General features: G+C 43.2%; 1 protein-coding gene across 9 annotated transcripts in view; it reads right to left on the reverse strand.

The window, feature by feature from the left end:
• Positions 1-27,430, reverse strand: part of SH3TC1 (SH3 domain and tetratricopeptide repeats 1) — a 68,509-nt gene that overhangs the window by 23,867 nt on the left and 17,212 nt on the right. For 7 of the 9 annotated variants that reach the window (XM_014607699.3, XM_019479230.2, XM_014607696.3 and 4 more), the window contains 7 exons: positions 12,409-12,536; positions 6,694-6,799; positions 5,799-5,957; positions 4,634-4,808; positions 2,643-2,716; positions 1,352-1,547; positions 304-437 (listed from right to left, as the gene is read on the reverse strand). In XM_014607699.3, coding sequence (XP_014463185.1) covers positions 304-437; positions 1,352-1,547; positions 2,643-2,716; positions 4,634-4,808; positions 5,799-5,957; positions 6,694-6,799; positions 12,409-12,536 — 972 coding nt within the window. Of the gene's footprint in view, positions 1-303; positions 438-1,351; positions 1,548-2,642; positions 2,717-4,633; positions 4,809-5,798; positions 5,958-6,693; positions 6,800-9,369; positions 9,562-12,408; positions 12,537-15,715; positions 15,783-27,430 lie in introns of those variants that run through there. The other 2 variants (XM_019479265.2, XM_019479269.2) reach the window with 2 other exon arrangements.

Genomic DNA, 27,430 nt, shown 5'->3' on the forward strand with positions numbered 1-27,430 from the left:
AAAGCTGCAAAATCTGCTTAACCGTAGAACAGTGTCTCAGGGTCACAGAAGAAACATTACTTAGTTCATTTAAAAGTGGACAAAAGGAATTGATGAATACCTTGAAGAGACAGTGTTGCATCAGCAGGAAAAGCAAAGATAATCTAAAAGGACTTTTGCATGCAATTTCTAACAGCAACAAAGGGGAAAACATATCACTGACAACTATAGAAAAAGTGAATAAAAATATCTGTGCATTAACAGGAATTAGTCATGGGTCCTGAGGAAAGAATTGATTTTTCAGAGAATAAAATCCATCCTTACCTATTCTATATACAGTGAAAACTTCTGTATTTAATGTTTGCTTTACTAAATGCATCACATCCTCTTCCACAGCATTTTTTTCTTTGGTGAGAAACAATTTCTCTTCCTCTTCCAGAAAATCCAAATTTTGGGAGCTACAAATGAAGCAGCAATTTTAAATAAAGTGGTTTGCCCCATATTTATTCAATGAATGCACAGGAATAAAGTATATTTGGCTTCTGTACACTATCATAGTATGCACTACCTGCCACTTTAACAGTTTGCCCGCTAGAGGATAAAACAGCTTATGAGTGCTGCCAGCTTAGTGGATAAATTGATAATGGTTACTTTGCATGCCAATATGCATTGATAAATGCCAACTCTGGAAGCTGGTAATCACTCTTGAAGCAAATCAGAGAAATCTTTATTGGTATTCCTGTACTTTAGTATATCATTTATTAAAATATTAATTCATTCACTGTGGTAAGACTAAGTATGTTATGCTATTGCCTTTGCATTAAACTTTGAGGGTTAAATTTCCAACAAGGCTTATTTTTTTTTTTTTTAAAAGAGCCTTCTAGCTTTCTTTACAGTCATTAATTAGTGACCTCAACTAAGATTTGCAATGCAACTAAGATCTACACTGCAATGCAAGCTGAAGTTTGTAGTGTACACAGACTGCCCATACTCAAAGCAAAAGTGCCTACATCTATTTAAACCTGATTACAGGAGGTCACCAAATATGGAGGCAACTATAATAGAAAGACTGGCTGGAATTTCTGATCCAAGAAAGTAAGACTGATCAAATATATTGTGATGATCAATCCTGATAATACGTGAATTGTCTCTCAATACACTGATCTGGATCTGAAATTAATAATGGAGAGCATCACGCCTTATGCTGAAGTTTCCCTTCCATTTGTTGACATGGAAACATATCACACTATGGTAATTATCTCCAGAAAGAGATCTAAAGAGTTTTAAATATAATATACATTTGAAAACTATAAGCTATTAAAAAATAAACAAAAAAGGGCCACAGATAAATTATTATATACATACAACTTACTCAGTTCTAGAGATGTCAGGTGTAACATGAGTTGTCTTTACAAAACCAATTTGACCAGTAAATACATGCCTTCCCACAAACCATGGCATGCATTCAATGAAGTAGCCAATGATTTCAATTTTGTCCCCCTTCTGGAAGCTAATCTCTTCGGGAGCAGCACTTTTGTAGCTAATCACTGCTAGAGAAGATCCTGTTGCTGCACAATAAGGATTTGGAGATGCATTAATTTGAAGAGATAGGCAGAATGCAACTTAGCATAATAAAAGGAAACAATAATGGCCTGTGATAATCCTGAGATGGTTGAATGACTTTTCTGAGGGAAGATTTATTACCTTTAGGTACTTTAAAAGCAAGTTGTTCCTATTTAGAGCACTTCAGTATAGAACAAAGAGAAAGCCAATCCCACAGTCAGTCAGTCATCAATCCTTACAATACTTGGGCAATTCCATTCATTTTTCAGAATTTCAAGACTAAAAATGAAATAACTGCTATTTTTTCAAGTATCCCTAGAGTTGGTAGAAATATTTTCTGAATTTTGACATTTGAAAAAAGTTTTTTTTTAATTTGATGAAATTTCCCTCCTCCTAATTTGTCCCAACTACATCTCTCAATTTTCAAACAATATCAGAGTGTTAAGGGTTTTTTTTGTTGACACCAGTACTTTGCCCTAGTATGGTTTGCAGCATTTGGCCTAAGGTAAATACCTTGTATAGCACCCATGCACAACACTGTTTCACTTCTGGATTAGTATACAAAAGGAAATGCCAGTGAGTGATAATTAATCTTTGTATTTGTGGCAGCTTTAGCCATGGGGCGGGGCATCTGTATGCATGACAACATGCATATTAAAATCCTTGGATTTTTCTGATTTACCTTTCTAATTGACAAACTTTAAATACATACTTTTGGGAAGAGTTTATAAACTTATTCTCATTCCTTTTGACTAGATTGCATTATAAAGCTACTTGATCTATCATCCTCATGTGTGAATGAGTAGTATTTATAAGAAATGCAAGCCTTCTAAGTCAAAATGTGCTGCACATCATCATTACTAAAACAAGAATTAGACATATACATAGTCTGTTAAGCATTTTTGGATGAAAGATGCTCTAGAGTTGTACTGTGCTGAGATATAAAAACAGACTTTTATGCATCGCTAGCAGTGCAGTACAACGATTTGAAAACAATTCTGCTACTTTAAGGGTATATTATTAGCATTTCTAAATCATTTAAAGTTTAGTTCTATGATAGATAAAAAGAATAGATACAAAGATTAGAAAGAATTTCTTACCAATTTGCTCACTGGGTTGAGATTTTGTTTTGCAAGCAAAATCAATAGAATCAGAACAGACTTTAAGAAACCACCTAGAAGAGAAAGGAAAAAGAAGTGTTGAATTAAGTTTAAAAAAAAAAAATCATCTCACTAAAATGTTTTGACAGTTCCAATGATATTTTATGCCTACTTCTTTCAGTGTATTATTCATTTTAGTGTTTTTTTCCTGTGGTTTTCAGAATCAAACTTCTTTCATTCTGGCAACTAAGGATCATATATGGAAATTATTGAAATGTCATGAAATCATACTCCATCCTCTTGATTATACAAATCATATTATGATCAAATATTCATTAGAGGTAAAAACTAGAAGGAAAAAAAAAAGGGGGGGGGGGAATCTCACAAATTTCCACAAATATTTTCTCTTTGAAAATGTTCTTTTTATGTAAAATTTCTCACCAACTACTTCCCCAGGTGCTGATGGTAGCAGCATTTAAGCTACTGCAAAGTTAACACAGCTGCTTTAACTGCATTTAGCCACATGAAATAGCTATGCTAAGATATTCAATGTGAAATTTAACACATTTCTCTATTTTCAGGTTTGCAAAGTGCCAGTAAAAAAAAAATAAAATCTTACATTCATTTCAAACTGAAGCTCTTTGGGGCAGGGGGCATCTTTTTATTCTGTTATCTATCTGTACAGTGCCTTGCACAGCAAATGCTGACTAAAGGGGCTGGGTTGTAGGTTCCACCACAGTACAAACAATAAGCACATTTTGTTAAAAAGCAAAAGTAGGCTCAACTATCTAGAGAGCTAAGTTTCAATGTCTTGCACTTTTCCCCCAATACTATGTAGCGAATTACATGAATAAAATCAAATATTGTATTTACCATGTACACCCTTCCACCCCCCTTCCCCCCCAAATTCAGCCTTCCAAAATTAGAAGTATGCAGACACTATGCTCTAATGCTGCCAAGACAACTGCCACTTCTGTAACCCTGGCATGCAGAATGGGCAGAGTCCTGTGTTAATTCCCTCACACCCACAGTCTCTACTGGCTGAACACTGTAGCTCATGCATGTCCTGCCATACCTAGAAGTAGCTCTGGCTGCCTCATCCAGGGTGCCCCCTGGGATGCTATCCTTCCTAAACACACTTAAGTTTCCAGGAGGACTTAATCTTATGTCACAGTCAGCCCTAGCTCTAGGAATCTCTTGTTTTATATACTGTACCTTCCAAGAACAAGATGCATGTCTTGTTTGGGGGCATATGGAACATGAGAAAATATGGCATCTGAAATTAAAGAATTATTCTGGCTCATAGACTGGTTTAGCCAATGTGTTTCTTCAGGGAGGGCAGCAGAAGCCATTTTGTATTTGCTTTTGTTTACTTGCTGTCTTAGCAGCAGTAAAAATGGTGTTTCTGATATTATTCTAAGAGTCAGTGGCCTGGGGTTTCTTAGTACCCACTAACAAGCACTTACTTATGGGGCCTACTTCAGCCTCAGACCTCTATGAGCCAGAAAACGACGTTCTGCTAAGCCCTGCAATAATGAAGAGGGGAAGGCCCACTGACAGATTAACAGCATGAGCCTGAGCCCCAAGGAGGCTGCAACAAGAAGTTGTCAAATGGTGGAATGACATAATAGGCTAGCAGTCTCTCCCCACTCAGACATTTCTGAGTTACAGTTGTTCACATGTGAAAAGTGAAAGCACATCCACAAACCTAAAAATTCTCAAAACCAACATCCTTTCTACTGCATTAAAAATGGACAGCCATCGTAAGTCAAGAAAAAGGCACTTGATTTATTATTACATATGGTCGTAGGCATTTTCCTTACATCACTCAGGAAGTAAGGAGTCTAAGAAAGGAATGAGAAGATCAATGGACTTCCTGAATAGAGGGTGCTATCCACAAAGCCAGCCCCAAATGCCTTCATTTTAAAATGTCTATATGTAAATAAATATACTTGTACTTATCAAATAGAAGACTCAAGTCGGGTACCTACTGATGAAAAGGAATCAAAGGTTCTGTAGTGACTTTATTGTCTAAAGTCAGGTCATCACTCAGTGATCCACCGGATGTGTCTTCAGTCACAAACTCATTCTGATAAACTTTCACTACAGTATCTGCAGCTGTCACCTCTTTTATGAGGTTGTCGGAACACAAGACAAAGAATGTCCCTTAAAATAAAAGCAATGCACGTCAGGTTTCAAATTTAGTAGTACTTCAGTCGTTTTAATGTTGCGCATGCTTGAAAGTAGACCAACTTACTATTTTAACTGAACAGAATTCATTAGACTATTTTGTCATGAAAGTTTGCCCCAACTTGTTTTTAACCTCTATTTCAGTGTTTTCAATCTTTCCAAGCTTACAACCGACTTCTGCTATGAAACTAGCATTTCCAACTGTGTTCATATGGGGTTTGTGACCCCATTTGTCATCAGAACCCTTAATTTGGGAACTGTTACTAGAAATGCTTCCAACCTAAAGCAATGTTATGGGTGAACTAGAATACAATCGTAAAACGTGTTCAATGTGTAAAACTTGCAATGTGTTCAAACCATAAAGCCGAGACAAAAATTATTATCTGTAGAATTCTTAGATGTGACTATGTGACAGATGAAGAAATGTTACTGAGCTAAAGATGTAGAGGAAAAAAATTCCCCTGATAACTTAGCAGGTATTACATTCAGGGATAAATTTCCCTGACTTAGCTTCCATTTCCCACAGGATAGACATACAAAACTCTTACTGCAGATCAAACAGCACATGGTAAACTCCTCCCATTTACCTCAATATAATTTACTCATCTGTCCACACCCTAAGAATGGTAGAATCTGGATCATTGTGCATTTTAGGAAAAAAGCATTTTTTAAGTATCCACTCCCAGATGCATTTATTTACTGGGATTGCAAAAGAAACATATGTTAAAAATATTCTGCAGCTGTCTCCTACATTGTACTTAATACTAAAAAGATTTAAGATTCTCCTAATGTTGTAGTCAATACTATGACATTTTTTTGAACCTCCCTTCCAATCCTAGTGAGGTTTCTACTGAATAGAGAGGACTGAATTAGACCTTTAATACGTTTCCTTTTGCATTCCAAATACTATCTTTAAGAGGTAAGGGGGCCCATACATATAGTCATTGCATATACATTACTCCTTACCTTCCTGCATTAAAAGACCTCTGTACATCAAATTTAAAGACTCTTCATTTATAGAGACTTCAATTCTGGCTTCTTCTTGTTTACCATTATTCTTCTCTTGTGAAGAGAGCCAGAAAGACTGATCTAGCAACAAGTTCTCCATGCAGTGATTTACATAACCTGGCAAGAGTCCAATTCAAGATATTTCCTTTAATGTAGTTAACACAACACCCCCTCCAAAAGGCTGTAAGCAGTGGTAAATAGTGAGGTAATTAAATTGGTGGTTAAAATACAACATACAGCTATTGCTAGATTGCAGTGTTGGCAAAATTCCACTTACAGATACACTTGCAAAGTTCTTGGTGATATTAGCTGGAGTCTCTGACACAGGTCCAATATCAGATGTGAATTAGCATAGACTACCAGTAACAATAGTAGTAAAATAAGATTTTTCAATCAGCCATTTCTGATACTAACCAGAAGCGTTTATATAAATCCGAGAGACACTTTGAAGATCATGAAAACAAACTGCTGAAGCAGAATGTGTTGAAAAGTTTCAGGCAAACATTATCTCCTAACTGTTCAGTATCACGATATATGTTGTTCACCCTGGCTGTGGAAAGACATTCATTTCTACCATTGTGGGGTAGAAATATTCCCAAGACGGGTCACCCCAGGCTGGGGAAGGCATGGGGAACAGCTGGTTTTCCACTCCTTCCAGTCCTGGGAGCATTTGAACATCTTTCCCATTTGTCCAGGGGAAGAGTAGAGCAACAGGGTTTTTATCCATCAAACCCTTTCAATAATTATTTTCAGTTAATTAGTTTCATGTACACATCTTCCCCTACAAACATATTGAACAATGTTGGGATTTAAAATAAATAAATATTTTAAAAATATATATATTATTACCAACCAAGGGTATAATAGGTTATAAACTTCCATATCTCTTCAAAAGTTTTAAATGTCACCACAATTCGGTCTTGGTCACTGTGAATAGACAACAGTCTGGCAGACAGCTCCTAGCAAAGTGAAAAAAAAAAAAAAGTGTTCTCTTACAGCTTCTAGACTCACCAAAGAGCAATAATATTTTAAATACAGGAAAACATGAATATACAAATACAAGAGTGAAAAAAAAAAAATTGAAAGAACATTTCTTCCCTGTAACTGTTATTCAGTCGCATTGCACATATACTACAATGTGCTAAAAAACCCCTCCCATTAACTTCTCTCAGGCAAGGCCTGCAGTCAGCTCCTTTAGCTACCAGTGGTGTGTGTATACTTATGTAAGCGTTAAAGAGTCTAACAATGAGCTAACTTCTAATTTCATTTCTGCTTATTAGTTGCACTAGCAAGCGCAGTGAAGTCATCTAAATTCCATTCAAGCCAAATTCAGGTAATCATAGGGAAATAGGGCTGGAAGAGACCTTGAGAAGCCACCTAGTCCAAACCTGTGCTTTAAGCAGGATCTTCCTTATCCAAACCATCCTATACAAATCCATCATCTAACTTATCAGCAAAACTACAGTTAACCCTAACAATACACAGAACATACCACCTTCACCTTCCACACGTAAAGAAAGGGGCTACAGTGGTCAATCCACTGATGTATTCATATATGGATTTAGATCTTAAATGCCTTTTTCACAAGTAAAACAAGCCTAGCTCCTTCAACGTCTCCTCTTAGGACTTGCCTTAAAATTAGAACATTTTACATTTGTAACTTTTCTGAGGAATCTTTAGCTAAGCTCCCTTCTCCTGTAGAGGTACTGAGATAACACTTCTAGCATTAAAAGGGTCTGCTAATCCCATGCTCCAGCACTTCTGCTGTTTGCCCATATGGACTAGAAAGGATTTTTTCTCCCAGCTCAAATTCTGATGGCTTCTGCAGGGGAAGGTTGCCCTCTTCTGAAACACTGAGATGTTAACCCAAGCTTCAGCTGTGGGGATTGTTTTTGGTTTGGGGTTTGTTGAGTTTTTGACTGAGGTGCTCTAATGCTCCTGCAAACGCATAGAAAACTCAAAGGTTCCTTGCTAGAGGTGTGACTCTGAAAAGAAAAGCAAGACCAATTATCAAATTTAGGGTCAGAAGAAATGTTTCCCCTAGGTCAGATTGGTATGGCCTGTGGGGGTGGGAGGGAAGTTCCTCCTGCTACAGTGTAAGGTAAAACCCATTTTCTAGCAAATTCTGAGCATATAAACAAACTATTTCCTTCCCATTGTGGTGGTACTGGAAGTGCCATCCTGTGCTCTGCTTTTACCTAGGATATATTATAGGGTGTTCTTGGCGTTTCAGATATTGTGCCTTGTAATTGTCTGGGTAAATGAGTACCTGTGAATGTAGGATCGAATATAATAGCACTTCTACTCCTGTGCATGCCATTTAGGTGAATTAACAGCGCTCTGAGAGCCTTTAATTTTGTATTCAATGAAAGGGCACAGTAAACAAAGCAGAGCCATCTCTTGCATTTCACAAACCTTCTGAATACCTCTTACCTCAGAAATGCTGAGGATGAAAGGAAAATGACACTGCAGGAGAGATGCTTTTTGAGAAACTAAATGAAGGTGGAAACAGATGCCTCACTTGAGGCAGTTCCAGTTGTCCAGGGCTTTAACCCAATTCAAAACATGGCAGCACAGTCATCGTATGCATAGCTCTCCCAAGTTGAAGGGCTGTTCCTCTGCTGGTAGGTGGCCAGTGACAGTAACAGGCCTACCCCTGAAATGACTTGCAATTAACTTGAATCACACACAATTAACTTACAGACTGTACACAGTACTGTTCTAGGGAAAAGTGTTTGCACATTTTAAAACTGCATACTTCATAGGTGCTTCACAATGAATTTTTGTGTCTGCATGATCCTGGGACAAAAGACTTTCTCCTGGAAGACATGTAATGTGTATTGATACCCTGAGATAGATAAAAACCAATTCCAGTGGTTTTTAACTAAACTCCCATGAAAAAAAAATAGTTGTTCAAAACCCTGAATTCTTCAGGTAAGTGTAATCACAGCATCTTGTGAGGAATGATATAGGCTACCTCAAGATACAGAATGTAAAAAGCTAGTTTAAATTTAGAGTACAGTATTTTAAATATAGTAAAACAAATACCACCAGATTAGGAGAAATATTGCGAATGACCCCATCCCTGCGTCTCCATGCCCCAGCAGCAAAAGCAGCCCCATGCTTTCCCTGGCTGCTGCTGCTGCTACTGCTTTAAGAGAAACAACTGGGGCAGGCCGAGTATGTGGCAGCAGCACCAAGGGCTCATCTGGTGGCTGTTTTGTTGGAGTTCCCAGAAGGGATATGCCATGGGGCTGCTCTTGCTGCCGGGGCACCTCTCCCTTCCTCCACCTTTGGAGGCAGGGGGGATGATACCAATCTCCCATTGGGCTTGCTCAGGGCACTAACTCTGCCTGTTACCCATCTAAACTATATGTTATAGAATGGAAAATATGCTGCCCACTCTTCAAATTAACTCAGCTGCAGTAAATCTAATGGAAATAATTAAGAAATTTAAATTACAAATTTTATAGGAAATCATCACTGAAACTATCACTTATGTCTATAAAATTAAACCACATAGAATTACCATTTTTCTTGAAAATAATCCTTTTAAAATTAATTTTAAAAATCTTTGGACTATTTCATCACTTTCCATGTATTCTTTTATCTTTAATTTTTACACAACGTATACAGCTTGCTCTTCAAAAAATAAAAGCCTCTTGCTCCCAGGAGACACCTCTCATCAGTGCTTTGATCTCGTGAATTCACTTCCCAACACCTGCTCAAATATTAATAAAAGAGTAGTAAGTTTTTTGCAGTCCTTGAAATCTATTAATAAAATTACCAACACCTGCTGAGACAATGCCTTGAAGGCTGCACTCTGCACTGTTCAAGATCAAAACAAATTCACAGTTTTGTAAGTCAACTTGCCATAAATCCTGCCTTTCTGGAAGGTCTTTTCTTAGACCTGCTTTTTAACATTAACACAGCCTTAAAATTAGACGATTTGTATGCTGCCACACTCCCTCCCCTCCCCCCCCCCCCCACCACCACACTAACTGCACAGAAAAACAAACACACTGAAAAATATAGTTTACAATGTGCATGGAAATAACAATGGCAGCCAGTCTGGTGATGACAGATCTTACACATGAAATATGATAACTCAGTACTATTAACCGAAGGAATGGTAGCTAAGATTGCATTGTTTGGCTTGTTAGTGAGAAGGGATGGGATATTCACAATACAAAAAGAAAACGAACATAAACCAGGCAAAGGAGGCAACAGAAGATGAAATAATCTTGGAGATGACAGATGAGCACAATGCAATTATGATTAAAATAAATTTTGAAACTCTCACTATTGCATATCTGATGGAGCCCTATTGCTTGGGAGTGTTTAGACCCATGGTGTCAGTCAGAACCCATCTGAGCCACAAAACAAAAATTAGTCTATTCTCCAGTGTGTAATGTAAAATTACGACTAACTTGCTGTGAGAAAACATCACCTTTTGCTTAGGAGCAGATGTTCCAGACAAATTTGTTGATAAACAATAGTTTCAAATGGGCATAAAAGCCAATTAACACATTAGTTTAATTGTTCTAGTGATTACCTGTACTATCCCCCCACTTCTTTATTGGTATCCAACATTACCTTAATGCAACATATTAAGAGTCGCTCACATTAGTAATTCATCTTAATTTCTCAAATATTGTGGCCTATTTTCTCCAGTTGGATATATCCAACTTAGGTGTGGCAAGAGTGTGCAACAATTTCAGTCTTGATTTTTACTGAGATTCAGAAATACACATGTCCCCCAAGGCTCTGTCCTTGGACCCATACTGTTCAACATCTTCATTAATGATGTGGACTGGGGTCAGAAGCGGACTGGCCAAGTTCGCCGATGACACCAAACTTTGGGGCAAAGCATCCACACCAGAAGACAGGCGGGTGATCCAGGCTGACCTGGACAGGCTCAGCAAGTGGGCAGACAAGAATCTGATGGTGTTCAACGCTGATAAATGCAAGGTTCTCCACCTTGAGAAGAAAAACCCGCAGCATCCTTATAGGCTCGGCAGTGCTATGTTGGCTAGCACTATGGAAGAAAGAGACTTGGGGGTCATCATTGACCACAAGATGAACATGAGCCTGCAATGCGATGCTCCGGCTAGTAAAGCAACCAAAATGCTGGCTTGCATCCATAGATGCTTCTCAAGCAAATCCCGGGACGTCATTCTCCCGTTGTACTCGGCCTTGGTGAGGCCGCAGCTGTAGTACTGTGTCCAGTTTTGGGCTCCACAATTCAAAAAGGATGTGGAGAAGCTTGAGAGAGTCCAGAGAAGAGCCACACACATGATCAGAGGTCAGGGAAGCAGACCCTTCGATGACAGGCTGAGAGCCCTGGGGCTCTTTAGCCTGGAAAAGCACAAGCTCAGGGGTGATCTGATGGCCACCTATAAGTTTATCAGGGGTGCTCACCAGTATCTGGGGGAACATTTGTTCACCAGAGCGCCCCAAGGGATGACAACTAGGTCGAACGGTCATAAACTACTACAAGACCGTTTCAGGCTGGACATAAGGAAGAATTTCTTTACTGTCCAAGCCCCCAAGGTCTGGAACAGCCTGCCACCGGAGGTGGTTCAAGCGCCTACATTGAACACCTTCAAGAGCAAACTGGATGCTTATCTTGCTGGGATCCTATGACCCCAGCTGACTTCCTGCCCTTTGGGCAGGGGGCTGGACTCGATCTTCCGAGGTCCCTTCCAGCCCTAATGTCTATGAAATGTTAGTAGCACAGCTACTTAAATTATTGAGGTTGAAAATTTCCTGTTTTCACATTCCTTTTCTTCTTGATGGTTTCTTCAGTAAATGCTATTTTCATTAAAACAAGTAACTACCATTTCCTCGAGATTTTTTTTCACCAAAGTCAAGCCACATATACAGAGAATTTACATCTAAATATTCGTCATCCATTATTTGCAGTGCACATAGTTCCAGGATTAAAAGCATTTCAAGCCCTGTTATACTTTTAACGTAAGTACCTCAAATTTTTCACATATTCACCACTTATTGAATTGAACAACTCTCCAGAATTGGTATAGGACCTCCCCTACAATAGGTATATTTTTCTTGTTTTAACTTCTGCTAAGAGTTGTGTGTGTTTGTCAAATTAGAACTTCATATATAAGTCAGGCAAGGGTACTTCTGTTACTCCTGTGTTTAACAGTCACAAGTCATCATTGGTCTTGCATGAAACAGTCCAGAAGATCTAGTTGTGGGAGTCAGAACTTTTGAATGATAGGGGAAACAATGGGAGATCTATGACATGGACCAATTTTTCATGCCTTCATTTATCTAAACCCAGCTATACCCACTTCTGCTCTCTGCCAAGTAAGGGAAAGGAGCACTGGCATCTTAATTTATATTTGAAGGTAGATTGAAGATGTGGTCTCTGTCAACATGTAAATGTGAACAGCCTACTATTAAACATGCTATAGGTTCTCCTCTGCAAAGATCTGCAGACCATGTAATTTGTCACAGTGCCCACCTGTGGAGCTTTTGGCCTCTTCACCTTGTTACCAAAAATATCCAAAACACTTTCATAAATATAATAGAAATGACTTACGCTAAAAGCTGCCATGACCTCCCTGCTGTCATTTTCCAGGAGCCGTAGTCGTCCTCTCAGTTCTCCTTGAAGGTGATGATCATGAAGTCCAGTCTTTTGTCTTACCATGGATAACCTCAGTGATATATCTAAAAGGAATATTACCAGGCTGTCACAAATTCTTTTGGGTGCCAAAACGAGTTTGCCAAACAGAAACATCCCAAAGACTGCAGAGTCAATATTTAGAACCGTACTTAAAACAGATGTACCACTTCGAAGTTTGAAGTCTCCCAGTGCAATACTCAGGTAGATATAGAAAGATACAGTGTAGAACATAGGCAACTGGTAGGGTGAGCATGGAGGGGGCACATGCCCCCCATCAGGGCCACCCCCGCCGCCAGTGTCTGCTTTACGTGCCCTCTCCCCCCACCCCACCCCCCAACAGGGCCCAGCACATCAAGCAGGTGTCTGCAGGTGCTCACCAGCTCCGCCCCCAGTGCTGATGGCATCTGCAGGGAGGTGCGCGGCACAGCCCAGCAGCTGCAGGCATCGGCTGCTCCCAGGGCTGCAGCAGGGAGTAAAGCAGAAGGAACTGTCAGTGGATGCGGGATGGGGGGCACAGCTCTTTCTGCTACACTGATCCCAGGAGGGCTTCAGGCTGGGAGGTCTACGCCAGGCTCTTCCCAGGGGGGGAGGGGGGCTGCCCCCAGATCTGCACACAGGATGAGGGCAGGCTGCCACTGAGGGCTGGAGCCGGTGGTGGCACCGGGCTCTTCCTAGCAGTGTGGGGGTTGCTGGGTCACACTGTGCTCTGGGTGGGTGGCAACAGCACTGGGAAGGGGCCTGCAGCCACCTTAAAATTCACTGTACCCCGCCAACCTCCCCTCCCAGCGCCACCACCACCCGCCATGAGCACAACACAGCCCAGGCCACCACTGGGAAGAACCCAGTGCCACTGCCAGCCCCAGCCCGCAGTGGCAGCCTGCTCTGGTCCCATGTGCAGATCCAGGGGCACACACCCCCTGGGAAGAGCCCAGGGTAGCTCCCTCCCAGGGTATACATAACAGCAAGAGCCCTGCCCCCCCCCCCCAATCTTACGCTCTGCACCCACTGTCAGTTCCCTCCGCTTTGCTTCCTGCTACAGCCCCAGGAGTGGCCAATGCCACCTGTCTGCAGCCACTGGGCTGTGCCATGCCCCTCCCACTGCTCCTTCCCTAGCCTCAGCCCCAGCCCCACTCCCTTCCTCCCTCCGCACTATGTGACTGTATCCCTACTTGTTACCTTGTGAACTGGGCTCCCTTTATGTGAATTCAAGTTATGCACAGTTTTCCAGAAGCGCATACACCACATAAAGCGACAGAAACCTGTATGGAAAAACCTTCACTCCTTAAGCATGGGTTTTTTTATTGCAAAGGTTTGCAGGAAAGAAGGCTTTCTTAGGCCCCTTCTACACAGTATATCTATTACACAATTACCTGGTTGACTGCACAATAAATTTAGACTAGCTACATGTGCAAATTAGCTATGCCACCTTAAAAAGTCCAACCAGTTAAAGTTATTTCTCAAAACTATGTAAATTTGCATGTGTAGGCAGCCCCCCATGGCTGAGAGATCACAGCCACTCTAATCTCCCAGCCATGGGGTGCCCCAAGCACAGCTAGGACCAAGTGTCTCCACATCTGACAACTCAAAGCCCTGACCATACCCCACACAGCCAGAACCCAGAGTCCCTGCAGCTGAGGGCCAGGACAGAGAATCTGCTCAGCTGCAGGACTCTTAGCCCCCACTGTGCCTAGCATGGACACTGGGTCCCAGTAGCACCCCACAGATGCCAAGACCCAGAATCTGCAGCTATATAAAACTATGGATCCTGGCAGCAGCAGGGTGCTGCTGTGACCTCCCTGCCCTAGGGTGTGTGGGGTACCCAGAGGCTGGGAGATCACAACAACTGTGGTGTCCCAGCAATGGGGGTGTATGGAGTGACCCCACAGTGGTGTGTGGATTGCACTGGCTGCAGTTTCCCCAGCAGCAGGGGTGCATGTGGTGCTGTCACAGCTGGGAGCCCTGTCAGCAGAGGGGCTCCCAGGCACAGGAGCCAGCTTCTTGCCAGTTCAGGGGAACCCAGGATCAGGCTCCCCCTGTACCGGCAATAAGGTACAATAGAATCTAATGTACGATCTCACAATCATGCCTCCTACCACGTACATGGTAGGAAGCACAATTGTGTGGATTGTGCATTAGATTTTATCATGCCTGTACCTACACATGTAGAGGTGCCTTAGAATCTGTTCATTCTATAATCTTTGACCTCTCAAGGAAATAAGGAGCATTATAAAGCTACTATCTTCTGTTTCAAATGAAAAAGATACCTCTTTAACTTGCCTTCTCTGAAATAAGTATGGAGAAACATTTACATATAAATACTTGTAGCAACACAGAACACATGTATTCACATGCCCCACAAGTCATCTTCTGAGAAAATTGATGAAGAGGGATAATGAACCACATGTGACAGATGTTAGTCACATGCTGTGAAACGGTACTAAGATGTTCTACAGTACTATGTTTAGAAGAGCAGTAAAGGAAACTAAAGGGAAAAGAAAGACTAAATGAGATTTTTCAGAAGAGCTGAGCACCCTCAACTATCAGAAAAACTTTTATTTTAGAGCCTAAATACGAATTTTAGAATCTAGATGTATGCGCCCAAGCTGGAAAATGATGATTAGAGTACTTTTGAGAAATGCTAAGCTGCACATTTGTTTTCACATAGTCCAGTCAATAAAAGGAAAGAGAGTGCACTTCCATTTCTAAATGCATGGTATTTTTCTTACTTATGAAAAAAGACAGTATAACTGTATTATATCCCCAAAATGCAGAAGAAAGTATAAGGTGGTAACAAATATATTGAAACTCAACCAGGGTTCAAATTACACTTTGACTCTTCAGGGGGTCTACAAAAAAAGTTGGGCTGCCCATCACAATGTCCTAATAAAATTGGAGAGCCTCCCAGGTTATGATTTTCAAATCTTACAGGCAGGGGCTCAGCTCCCCCCCCTCCCACTGAGCTCACCCATAATTCAAACCCTGAACTCAACAATAAAATAATAGTCTAGCTTTAGTGTTTAGAATCTTCCTGCTAGGAGCAACAATTTTAATAGGAATGATAATTAATTTTCACCAGTAATTGCCTCAAATCACTTAGTTATATGGTGTATGATAGAAAATAACTCATCAGGATCATTTCACTCACCATTAACATCTGCAGTTAAATAAGGTAGCTATTTAATTACACATGGTAATATCAAAAATTGAAAAAAATTCAACTTACTTTTTCAGTGGCAGAAGGAAATTTGAGCAGGCAAAATGTAGTTACTGTATTTGAGTTAGACTGGAACCTGGGCAAAAAAAAAAAAACAAAAACAAAAACAAAACACACCACCAAAAAACCCCATAGAACTAAAATATGACCAGTTTCCCCTGGAAAAAATTCACCCTTTCAAAAAATATGAATTTAATATTTTAGAATAAAGTTTGGATATTTTCAGAGGAGAAGTTTTCAAGGACACCTATTTTCCCCCTAGAAAGCAGACTGTGTTCACGAACAGCTATTTAGTAGAGCTGTGTGAAATTTTGCCAGCAGTTTCATTTTGATGGTGTTTTGACTCATTTCGAGCTTGAAACAGCAAAAGTGAAACAAAACAGAGAGCTTCAAAACAGCCTCAAAAAGAAACAAGGCAAGTCGAAATATTTTGAAAACTTTGAAACGTTACAAGTTTTGAAGCTCAAGCTGCACTTGCCTGTAGGGAAACAGAAACTAAAATAAGGAGAGGGAGGGGGAAGAGGTGGGGGAAGGAGTTCTCTCATTATTGACTGCGTAGCTGGCCAGTGACTGTCATTCTTCTCTGAGGTCCCTTCCAATCCCAGTGCTCTGGGGGAGGGGTGGAAAAACTGCATAAAAGGCAGCATTGTTTGAACTGCCCTGCTTTCTGCCTTGGTGTCAGCTGTGTGAGCTGTGTTCTAGCAGCTCAGCATCAGACAACTATGGCTAGCAGCACTGATCTTCTAAAGGATTCCCTACTTGCTAGCAAGAGGGATTTCAGATTCAGAAAGAATACCTTTTTCTTCAAGGCTCTTTTATTTTAGTATTATATTCATTCATTCATTTGAATTCTATAATTATATTGGATAGGAGTACTATAGAATTTAATTTTATATAGGTAGGCAAATACATTTATATTTATTTCTATACATTTCACCTATCACCTTCACTATCCGCTGTAAAGCTGGCAAGTCAGTCAGCAAAGCAGAAGTCCTTGACTTCAAAAAAAGCTGACTTTGACAAGCTCAGGAGGCTTGTTGGCAATTCCCTAAGGGACCACAGCCTAAAGGGGAGGGGAGTTCAGGAAGAGTGGTTGCTCCTTAAGGGACTAATCCTGGAAACTTAAGCAATGTCTATTCTGTCTTGGAGGAAAGGCAGCAAAAGGGCACAGCAGCCCCCTTGGCTCTGCAGTGGACCTCCTGCATCTAAAAAGAAAGACCTATAAAGGACAGAAGGTTGGATCTACCCCAATGGAGGAATACTCTGCACTGGTCTGGACCTGTAGAGAGCAAACCAGGAAAGCCAAGGCTGCTGTAGTATGCATTTTTGCTTTATTTATTATGTTTAAATGATAATAGTATTGAATTGATCAACCCCTATGATTGTACGAAGAACCAAAACTCCCTTTTGTGCTCATTCCCTCCTTGACATGAATAGATGAACTTCATATGCCTTGTGTATGTGAGTGTCCATGTGAGAGGATGAATGATGAAAGAATGGTAACTATTTGCATGAAAACAGAAGAAGATTTAATTGATTGTGTAAGCAACAAGGCGTCAATATATAGGTTACCAGACAGTAAACTAATTAATGGATGGCTGAAGAACTCATCTGTGATCGGGTTCAAAGAAGAATGAATTTTGCCTATCCTGCCATTTGAATTACACAATGCTTCAAGACAGAGATCAAGGACACAATGCTTCAGCAGAGATCACCAACTTTACTGGGATGACCTCAAGTTGAGATAACAAGAAGAAACAACCATTAATTAAAAACTGAGCATGGAAAAACCTCAATGCTGAACAAAGACTTGAAATGCCTATAAAAGTGGGATGCAGACAAGCCAAGATAGGGAATCAACTCTCTGCAACTTCATGGAGCACAGGCATGCATGCCTGTATACCCCCGCTCATATCTTCAATAAGCCTGGACCTGGCCATCTAGTGCTAATATTGAGTAACATCTGCTGGTACCTATAACATCTTGCTGGAGTGGTTTTGTCTGTATGTCTGTTTGTACGTATGCTTGTGTATGTCTGTTTGTATGACTGGTGCATCCAAGCTTATGTATCTGTTTCATGTAACCAATGAACATGGCATTTTGCCTTATCCCCCTTTTTAAGGTATCGCTCTTAATTTGACCTATTGGCAATTTTAAGTAACACTGTGACTGAACTCCAACTGGTTACACGTATCAAGGACAATAAAAACTCCTTTTTTAGATATGCGGGGAGCCGCAGGAAAAACACGGGTAACATTGGACCCCTGCTAAACCAGATGGGACAACTGATGACCGACGCCCAGGAAAAAACCAATCTGCTTAACAGGTATTTTGTGTCTGTTTTTCACCAGCCCCAAGGGACAACCCTGCTCAACATGGGACAGGACGTCCAGAGTGAGGGAGAACTGTTACCCTTCATCAATGTTGACCATGTAAAGGAATACCTTGAGAGGCTCAACACCTTAAAGTCAGCAGGCCCAGACAGCTTACACCCTGGGGTACTTAAGGAGCTGGCAAGCATCATAGCTCTGCCACTGGCATAGATCTTTGAGAACTTATGGTGCTCAGGAAAAGTGCCCAAAGACTGAAAGAAGGCCAATGTGGTGCCTATCTTCAAGAAAGGGAGGACAGTAGATCTACAGAAAGTAGAACTACAGGCCCATCAGCTTGACCTCCATCCCAGGGAAGATCTTAGAAAAAAAATCAAAGAGACCATTCTTGACAAACTGGCTTAAGGCAACAATCCTGAGGGATAGCCAGCACGGGTTTGTTGTGGAAAGGTCTTGCCTGACCAATCTCATCTCCTTTTCAACCAGGTGACATATCACTTGGACAAGGGAGAAGAGATCAACGTCATATATCTTGATTTTTTTAAAAAGCTTATGATCTGGTATCCCATAATCATCTCATAGAAAAACTAGCCAACTGTGGCCTCAAATGCATCACAGTCTGCTGGCTGGGGAATTGGTTCCGAGGTCGGACTCAGAGAGCGGTAGCTGACAGAAGTTAATCTTTGTGGTGCACCGTGGCCAGTGGGGTCCCCCAAGGCTCTGTCCTTCGGCCTATTCTTATCAAGATCTTCATTAATGACGTGGACATTGGTATCAGAAGTGGACTGGCCAAGTTCACTGATGACACCAAACTTTGGAGTAAAGAGCCCACACCCGAGGACAGGATAATGATCCGGGCTAATCTTGACAGGCTCGGAAAAATGAGCTGATGGTCTTCAACACCGAAAAAATGCAAGGTTCTCCACCTTGGGAACAAAAACCTGCAGCATGGTTATAGGCTCATCAGTGCTACACCAGCTAGTACTTCTGATGAAAGGGACTTGGGCGTCACGACTGACCACAAGATGAACATGAGCCACCAATTTGATGCTGTGGCTAGTAAAGCACGCCAAACACTGGCTTGCATCCATAGATGCTTCTCAGGCAAATCCCAGAACGTCATTCTACCATTGTACTCGGCCTTGGTGAGGCCACAGCTGGAGTACTGCATCCAGTTTTGGGCTCCACAATTCAAAAAGGATGTGGAGAAGCTTGAGAGAGTCCAGAGGAGAGCCACGGGCATGATCAAAGGGCAGGAAAACAGGCCTTATAATGACAGGCTGACAGCTATGGGACTTTTCAGCCTGGAAACACGCAGGTTCAGGGGGGACAAGGTGGTTGCCTACAAGTATATAAGGGATGTAAATCAGGATGTGGGGGAATGCCTGTTCACCAGAGCGCCACATGGGATGACAATGTCCAACAGTCACAAGCTCCTCCAAGACCGTTTCAGGCTATACATAAGGAAAAACTTCTTTACTGTCCAAGCCCACAAGGCTTGGAACAGACTGCCACCAGAGGTGGTAAACCACCTACTCTGGACTCCTTTAAGAGACATTGGGACATTCATCTTGCTGGGATCCCATGACCTCAGCTGACTTCCTGCCCCTGAGGCAGGGGACTGGACTCAATCTTCCAAGGTCCATTCCAGCCCTAGTGTCTACAAATCTATGATGGAAGATATATAGGAGAAACCAAACAACAACTGCGCACCAGAATGAATGCACACCGGAAATCCATCAAAGACAGAAACACTCAATTACCAGTGGGGGCACATATCTCACAGGAGGGCCACTCTCTCTCCAATCTCTCAGTCCTGATCCTCAAGGGAAACTTACACAGCACTTCCCAGAGACGAGCCTATGAACTCCATTTCATCAACCTGCTGGATACTAGAGATCATGGACTAAACATAGACATTGGATTTTTGATACATTATAATCTGCCTGGCAACTGACTCCCCAGCCCAGCCCAGCCCAGCCTCTGGTTTGTTTACTTTTCATTCCATCCAGGAAGAGCACACACCAACTGCTGAAGCTTCCTTAGCTGACGAAGGGTTTTTGAACCCGAAAGCTTGCTTAATAACTATTCTCCAACCATTTGGGTTGGTCTAATAAAAGATATCAAATTCACCCAAGGAACCTTGTCTGCCTACAAATCTATGAAACATTTAAAGCTTTGCAGCATACATTATAGAATTTATACAGGGACAAAGCACCTACACTTTTGAACACATGAAACACACCATGAAGCATGGTGGAAAGGCAGATGGCCACACTGGCCAGCCTTCAGGGAGGGTTGGAAGAGGGGGTAGAGGGAGAGCTGTAAGTTTCCCTCCCCCCCCCCACCAAACTGAGATGCAGCATCTTTCATCCGGCTAAAAGGGATGAGGCTGCTACAAGCAGCAAGGAGAGGGAAGCAGTGTCAGTGCCACCGTCACTGCCTGTGCCAGAGACTGCTTCCCCTCCATGAGCACCAGCCATAACCCCCCACCACCACTGTGATGGCAACAACAAGCAGCAGCACCAGCACCAACAAGGCAGCCTACTCCACCCCTATATCACTTCCCATGCTGACCCTTCCAGTTCCAGAGGAAGAGCTGGCACTGGATCTGGATCTCAGTACCCTAACAAGGAAAATTCTGGGAAAGGAGAGGGAAATCAGCTGAGTTTGTGCTCAACACCCCTCAAGTTTCCCCTAGAGCCAGGTCTCCTTCCCCAGAAGGCACTTCGGAGGAGGTTGATATATAGGTGGAGGCAAGCAGCTCAGCTGAGTCTGCTCTTCTTTTTGCTGTGCCTCTGCCTGCTGAGGAGGAGGAGGAAAGTGCAGCAGCATCTACACATGCACCCACACTCCAGAAGCGATTAGATAGTGTGGTCTGCTATCATTTTGATTTGGCAGATGATCCCATGTATGCTATCTGCCTACACTGCAGAGCCAAAACCAGATGGGACAAGGGAACAAAATACATGAGCACCATGGGGATGCTGATGCATCTCTACAGGCACCACTCCTTTCCCTTGCTCCTCCTCAGCCTGGCACCAACGGGAGCGTGCCCAAAGGGAAGTCCCCTTCTTGCTTCTAAGTTCCCATCCCCGCAAAGCAGAGGCAGGCCACCCTGGAACAGTGGGGGAAAGGTGGACAGAAAGTGGGGCACATTGCAAGGACGAGCGAGATCACCCAGAGCATCAGGGAGATGCTGTGGATGGCCAGCCCTTCTCCTTAGTTGAGTGACCAGGCTTCAGGCAGCTCATGGTGCTCGTGACCCCATCATACCAAGCATCCACATGTACCACCTTCAACACGACAGTGGTGCCCTCCCTGTATGAGGCATGTACTTGAGTACTTGAGGGAGGATCTGTGCAAGGCAGGTCTATAGGTTGCCTTACACTTCACCGCAGACATCTGGAGCAGCTGGGGTGGAGATCATGCCTACCTCTCCCTCACAGGGCACTGGTGTGACCAAGTCAGGCCATTGGTGGGCTCTCCTTCAAGCCAAGGTGATGGATGAGTTCCACACAGCAACAGCGATAATGGGGGTCATGAACCGCTTGGTACAGGGGTAGCTCACAGGGAAGGGTGAGTTCACCTGCAGGTTCATAGTCACCAACAATAGTGCCAATAGACTTAGATTTCAGGAAGGCCTTTGATACGGTATCCCACACCATACTGGTGAACAAGTTAAGAGGCTGTGACTTGGATGACTACACAGTCCAGTGGGTGGCAAATTGGCTAGAGGGTAATACCCAGAGAATTGTAGTGGATGGGTCAGCATTGACCTGGAAGGGTGTGAGCAGTGGGGTCCCTCAGGGCTTGGTCCTTGCACCGATACTCTTCAGTGTACTCTTCAGTGACTTGGACGAGGGAGTGAAGTGTACTCTGTCCAAGTCTGTAGATGACACAAAACTGTGGGGAGAAGTGGACATGCCGGAGAGCAGGGAACAACTACAAGCAGACCTGGACAGGTTGGACATATGGGTGGAAAACAACAGAATGCAATTCAACAAGGAGAAATGCAAAGTGCTGCATTTAGGGAGGAAAAATGTCCAGCATACCTACTGCCTAGCAAATGACCTGGTTGGTGGCACAGAAGCAGAAAAGGATCTTGGAGTCCTAGTGGACTGCAAGATGAACATGAGTCGGCAGCGTGACAAAGTCATCAGGAAAGCTAATGGCACTTTATCGTGCATCAGCAGATGCGCGACGAACAGAACCAAGGAGGTGATACTTCCCCTCTATGGGGGGCTGGTCAGACCGCAATTGGAATCCTGCATGCAATTTTGGGCACTGCACTTCAAGAGGGATGTGGATAACCTGGAGAGGGTCCAGAGAAGGGCCACTCATATAGTTAAGGGCTTGCAGGCCAAGCCCTATGAGGAGACACTGGGGCACCTGGACCTCTTCAGCCTCCACAAGAGAAGGTTGAGAGGCAACCTTGTGGCTGCCTATAAGTTCATCACGGGGGCACAGAAGGGAATTCGTGAGTATTTATTCACCAAGGCACCCCCGGGGGTTACAAGAAATAATGGCCACAAGCTAGCAGAGAACAGATTTAGATTGGACATTAGGAAGAACTTCTTCACAGTTCGAGTGGCCAAGGTCTGGAACGGGCTCCCAAGGGAGGTGGTGCTCTCCCCTACCCTGGGGGTCTTCAAGAGGAGGTTAGATAAGCATCTAGCTGGGTCATCTAAACCCAGCACTCTTTCCTGCCTATGCAGGGGGTCAGACTCAATGATCTATTGAGGTCCCTTCTGACCCTAACATCTATGAATCTATGAATATGGCCAAGTTGGCCAATTTGGTGGTTCGTGATGCTGCTGTGTGGCACATAAGTTGCACCTTGTTGTCAGGGATGCCTCAGAGGGGGACAGGGCTTTCAATGATGGCACCAGCACCACCAGCAAGCTAATTTCAAAATGCAGGAAGGTGGCAGGTCACTTCTACTGGAGCATCAAGGGAGGCAGGATGCTGCGGGACAAACATGCAGAGCTAAACATTCTGCAGAACAAAATCATGCAGGATGTGAAGACCCAGTAGAACTCCACATACCTGATGCTCAAGAGGCTGGTGGAGCAACAGAAGGCCATCCATGAGATGGCCTTGCTCAGGGAGATAGGGATCAGCGGCCCCCTGAACAGAGGTGAGTGGGATACCATTTCCCAGATCTTGGTGCTCCTCAAGCCCTTCCTGGAGGTCACCGAAACCCTCAGCACTGGCAATGCCCTCCTTAGCCTCAGAGCCAGGTGATCCCCATAGTGAGGGAACTTCAGAGCCAAATGGAGAGCTTCCAGTGGATCAGTGTTCCTGGCTGGAGCAAGCCACTGTCACCAGATATGCAGACACTGGTGCGGCAGCTGAAGGAGGGCACCAGGAAATGGCTTGATCCCTTGTGGTCTAGTACAGTCCATGTGCTAGCTGCCATGTTTGACCCAAGGGTGAAGGGCACCACATGCAACAGCCGAAATGCTGAATCAGTGGATGGAGGCACTGGTAAAGAAAATCAGGGAGGCAGAACGGCAGAGGCAGGGGGACATGGAACAGGGGGATCCACTGTCCCATGCGAGCACACCCTCCACCAGCCAGTCTTGTCCTCCACCATAGTCACTGCCAATGTGGGCCAAGGGCATGGCTTCTATGGTGAGCTCCAGAGCCACCAGGCCCCACCATCAGGCAGGTAGGCAGCCACCAAGGCGTGAGCACTATCTTGCTGAGGATGTGGAGCTGCTGTTGTGCAACCCCTTGACCTACTGGGCAAGCCACAACCAGATGTGGCTGGATCTGGCCACAATTGCCCATTAGCACCTATCCTGTCCGCTGACCAATGATCCAAGCAAGAGGGTGTTCAGCATTGCTGTGGATGTAGTGACACCCCACCGTACCTGCTTGGATCCTGGTTTGGTGGACCAGCTGGTGTTCCTGAAGGTGAACCTCCCACTGCTGGAGTTCTCCAAGCTCCAGGTGCAGATGGACTGCATGTCATCCTCCTCACTCCGTCTGCACCCATTTCCTTTTTTCATTTTTTTTAAAAACCAGCTAGTGGCCTGCTCTCAGGTGGAGGGGGCATACACTGCATCACCAGCCAGCAGGGCAAGGACATGTCCCTGCTGAGCTCACTCCCATGCCAGGACAAACTTGGAGGTATTGGCTTGGGTATTGAGAAGGAGGAGGCCCCAGGTCCTGGGCATGACCATTAAAACTGCAACCTGCCAGGGTAGGGAGGCCTGGTGGGACTGCTGGTGGCACAACAGCCCTGTAAATGCCAGGACCAATGATCCCCTCGTGAAAGGTGGGTAGGAGGCACTATAGCTTCCAGCTAATGCATGCATACACACACTGTCCTGGTTGAAGAAAGCCCAGACTTGTCATATCTTTGACAGGCCTGAGGCTTGCTGGTTGCAGTGCAGTTGTGAGGCTCCAGGTGAGCTCAGCTTAGCTGCCTGGGATGCCAGCTTTTGCACTGAAAAACCCTTTGTCAGGCTGAGGAAGCATCTGCAGTTGGTATGTCTGCTGGTCCTAGATGAAAGGAATAGTAAAGAAGCCAGAGGCTGGCCTGGCATGCAATGCAGGCAAGAAAGCCAGTCAGTAAAAATGGAAATGGAGGCATCCAGGGGTGAGGGACAGGCTGGGGGGGAAGGGGAGGGTGGGGTGATGATGCAGGTAAAAGTGCAGAGGTAGCTGGGGAGTCGGATGTCCAGCAGGTCGCAGTGTCAGAATTCCAATCTATAGTGAGTCCATGAGTTTCTGTACCTAGGAGGCTGATGAAGTGAAGTTCATAGGCCCAGCTCTGAAAATTGTTTTGTAATTTGTTCTCTCAGGATCAGACCTGAGAGACTGGAGGCAGTGTTTTTTTGGTGAGGAATGTGCCCCCACAGGTGGTTGGGTTTTGTCGTCTTTGATAGATTCTGGTGTACAGTTTGTGGGGTATTGGGGATAGTTGGCAGGTTTTGTGTTTTGAGCTGTAGGAAGTTGGCTTCAGTTCTGGTGATGAGGCTAGGTGCTCGTTTGAATTTACAAACCACTTTTCAGAGCCAGGCCTATGAACTGCACTTCTTCAGCCTCCTAGGTACACAACTCATGGACTCAATATAGATTAGACAGTGGAATTCTGACACACTGACCTGCCGGACACCTGACTCCCCAGGTACCTCTGCACTTTCGTCTGCACTGCTACATCTCTCTTCTCCCCTCCCCTCCCCACACCCTAGCCTGTCCCTCACCCCCGCAATGTCTCCATTTCCATTTTCACTGACTGGCTTTCTTGCCTGCATTGCATGCCAGGCCAGCCTCTGGCTTCTTTACTATTCCATCCATCCAGGACCAGTAGGCACAACTGCAGGTGTTTCCTCAGCCTGACAAAGTGTTTTTCAACCCAAAAGTTTCCTAAGATATATTTCTCTAACTATGCCAATTTTTTTCATAATAAACATATAAACACGAGGTAAGCGATCACACACAATGAGTAACAGATATCCAACACAGCATCTTTACTTCTTACTTTCACTTCCCTTATAAAAAGAAAGGCTCTGACAGTGTGGCTAGGCTACCAGAGATGCTGCTGGTGCTGACTGCTGAGTCACTAAGTTATTTTTACCTACTGCTCTTTACAGTAGTGTACCGGACTAAGGCTGTAGGGGAGGAGGACCCCTCATTGGGGCACACTACCACGTTGTGTAGAGGCCCCAGTGCCAGTGAAGGTGCACCTAACACACACACACACACACACACACACACACACACACACACACACACACACACAATCCCACAAGCACCCATGACATGAGTTTTGTTTGTCAGCAGCTAGAGGTGCAAGGCCCCAGAACCTAGAGTCCCCCTACACCTATCTCCTTGACAGCTGAAAGGCTTTGTAGCCTTAGCAGGGGCTAGCATGCCTGCACGTTTGACCCTGCTGTGGCTTAACACATACATGTGACATCATATTTGCTTTCAAGACTTTGGGGTGCAGTTTCCCTCAAACCCCTTCACCTACCTCCTTGAAACTTGGCAGGCTTCATGCCCTCAGAAGGGGCTACCAGTTCTGCAAGTTTCATCCAAATCAGCCAAAAATGACAAAGTTATAGGCCATTTCAAGCTTCTACATTATAGCCTATGGGTGAAACGCTGAAACAGCGTCAAAACAACAAAACTGTTTCGACAAAATGAAACGAAACAGCAGTTTTGAATCGAAACAAAATTCAAAACAAAACTCTGTTCCATCGAAATGCAAGTCGAAATGGAATGGTGCCGTTTCGCACAGCCCTACTGTTTAGCCAGAAACCACACATTCTGCTGGAAAAAAAGGTGGATTGGCGCTACCTACTTTGTATCCGTGTTCACAACAGAACCTTAAATAGTCTATATGGCCAAGACCATGGTTTTGTATCTCATTAGACATACAGAATCAATAAAAGCCTGTCTAGCAGCTTGCTGAGAAACTCTTTCATTCCTAACTCCATGGGAAGAGGCCAATTTATTGAAAAAGAACATTCTCGTCTGACTAATAAAGTATATAACTGATTAATATGATGCAACTGATTGTAATACCTTCCTGAAAAGCCACAATAAACTATTTCTGTCAAGAATTCACATTGTAAGGTGCTAGGGCAATGCACCATGTTGCACTGCAGCAAATACCCCAACCTTTCCTTATCCCTTCCTTTATACACACCTCAAATATTCTCTCTTCCATACATTTCATCCAGTGGTTTCAATCTGGTAAAGTATGCATATCTTTACATTCAGTTCTAAACTGCTATGATTCTTAAGAGTTCTAAGTGAGCTGCTTCCTAAATGTATCAGAGCATTTGTGGTTCAAAATTAAATGTAATCCTTTTGAAGTCAGGACAAAGGAGTCCTCAGAACAGGACGATGTTATTAATAGTCATTTATTAGCTGATGATCATTAACCTTATTATAAATGTTAGAGCCAAAAAACAAACTGAACATACTTTGACCAGAAATGTGTAGATAGCTATTTGTTTTTACCATTTTTGATCAACTCATTTCCTTTGCAGCCAGGACCAATGATTTAAGCAATTAAGAGATTGTAAATTTTAATAATGAATTTTATCATCTATTACATATGAACAATCTTTCTATAGTCAATTCTAGAGTTTATGGTTAGTCTTTTAATTAACCAGTGTTCCTGATAAGTTGCTCCTGTTACAAGCTAGAGAGTTAATAGCTGATAAAAAACACATTTCTCCCTGCAAACACAGAGCATATTATTTCTTTGACTTACTTGATCTGAACCACTGAAATGAATAGGAACATTTCTATAAGCATTTGTATGTTCTGCATCATAAATGCAGAGCACTCTGGTCCAATTAGTAAAAGACTAGCCTAGTCTTAAAAATTAAGCCTTTAAATAGTCCCACTGAAAGGAGTGGGATTATTA

Source organism: Alligator mississippiensis, chromosome 2, assembly GCF_030867095.1.
Source record: "Alligator mississippiensis isolate rAllMis1 chromosome 2, rAllMis1, whole genome shotgun sequence".
NCBI lineage: Eukaryota > Metazoa > Chordata > Crocodylia > Alligatoridae > Alligator > Alligator mississippiensis.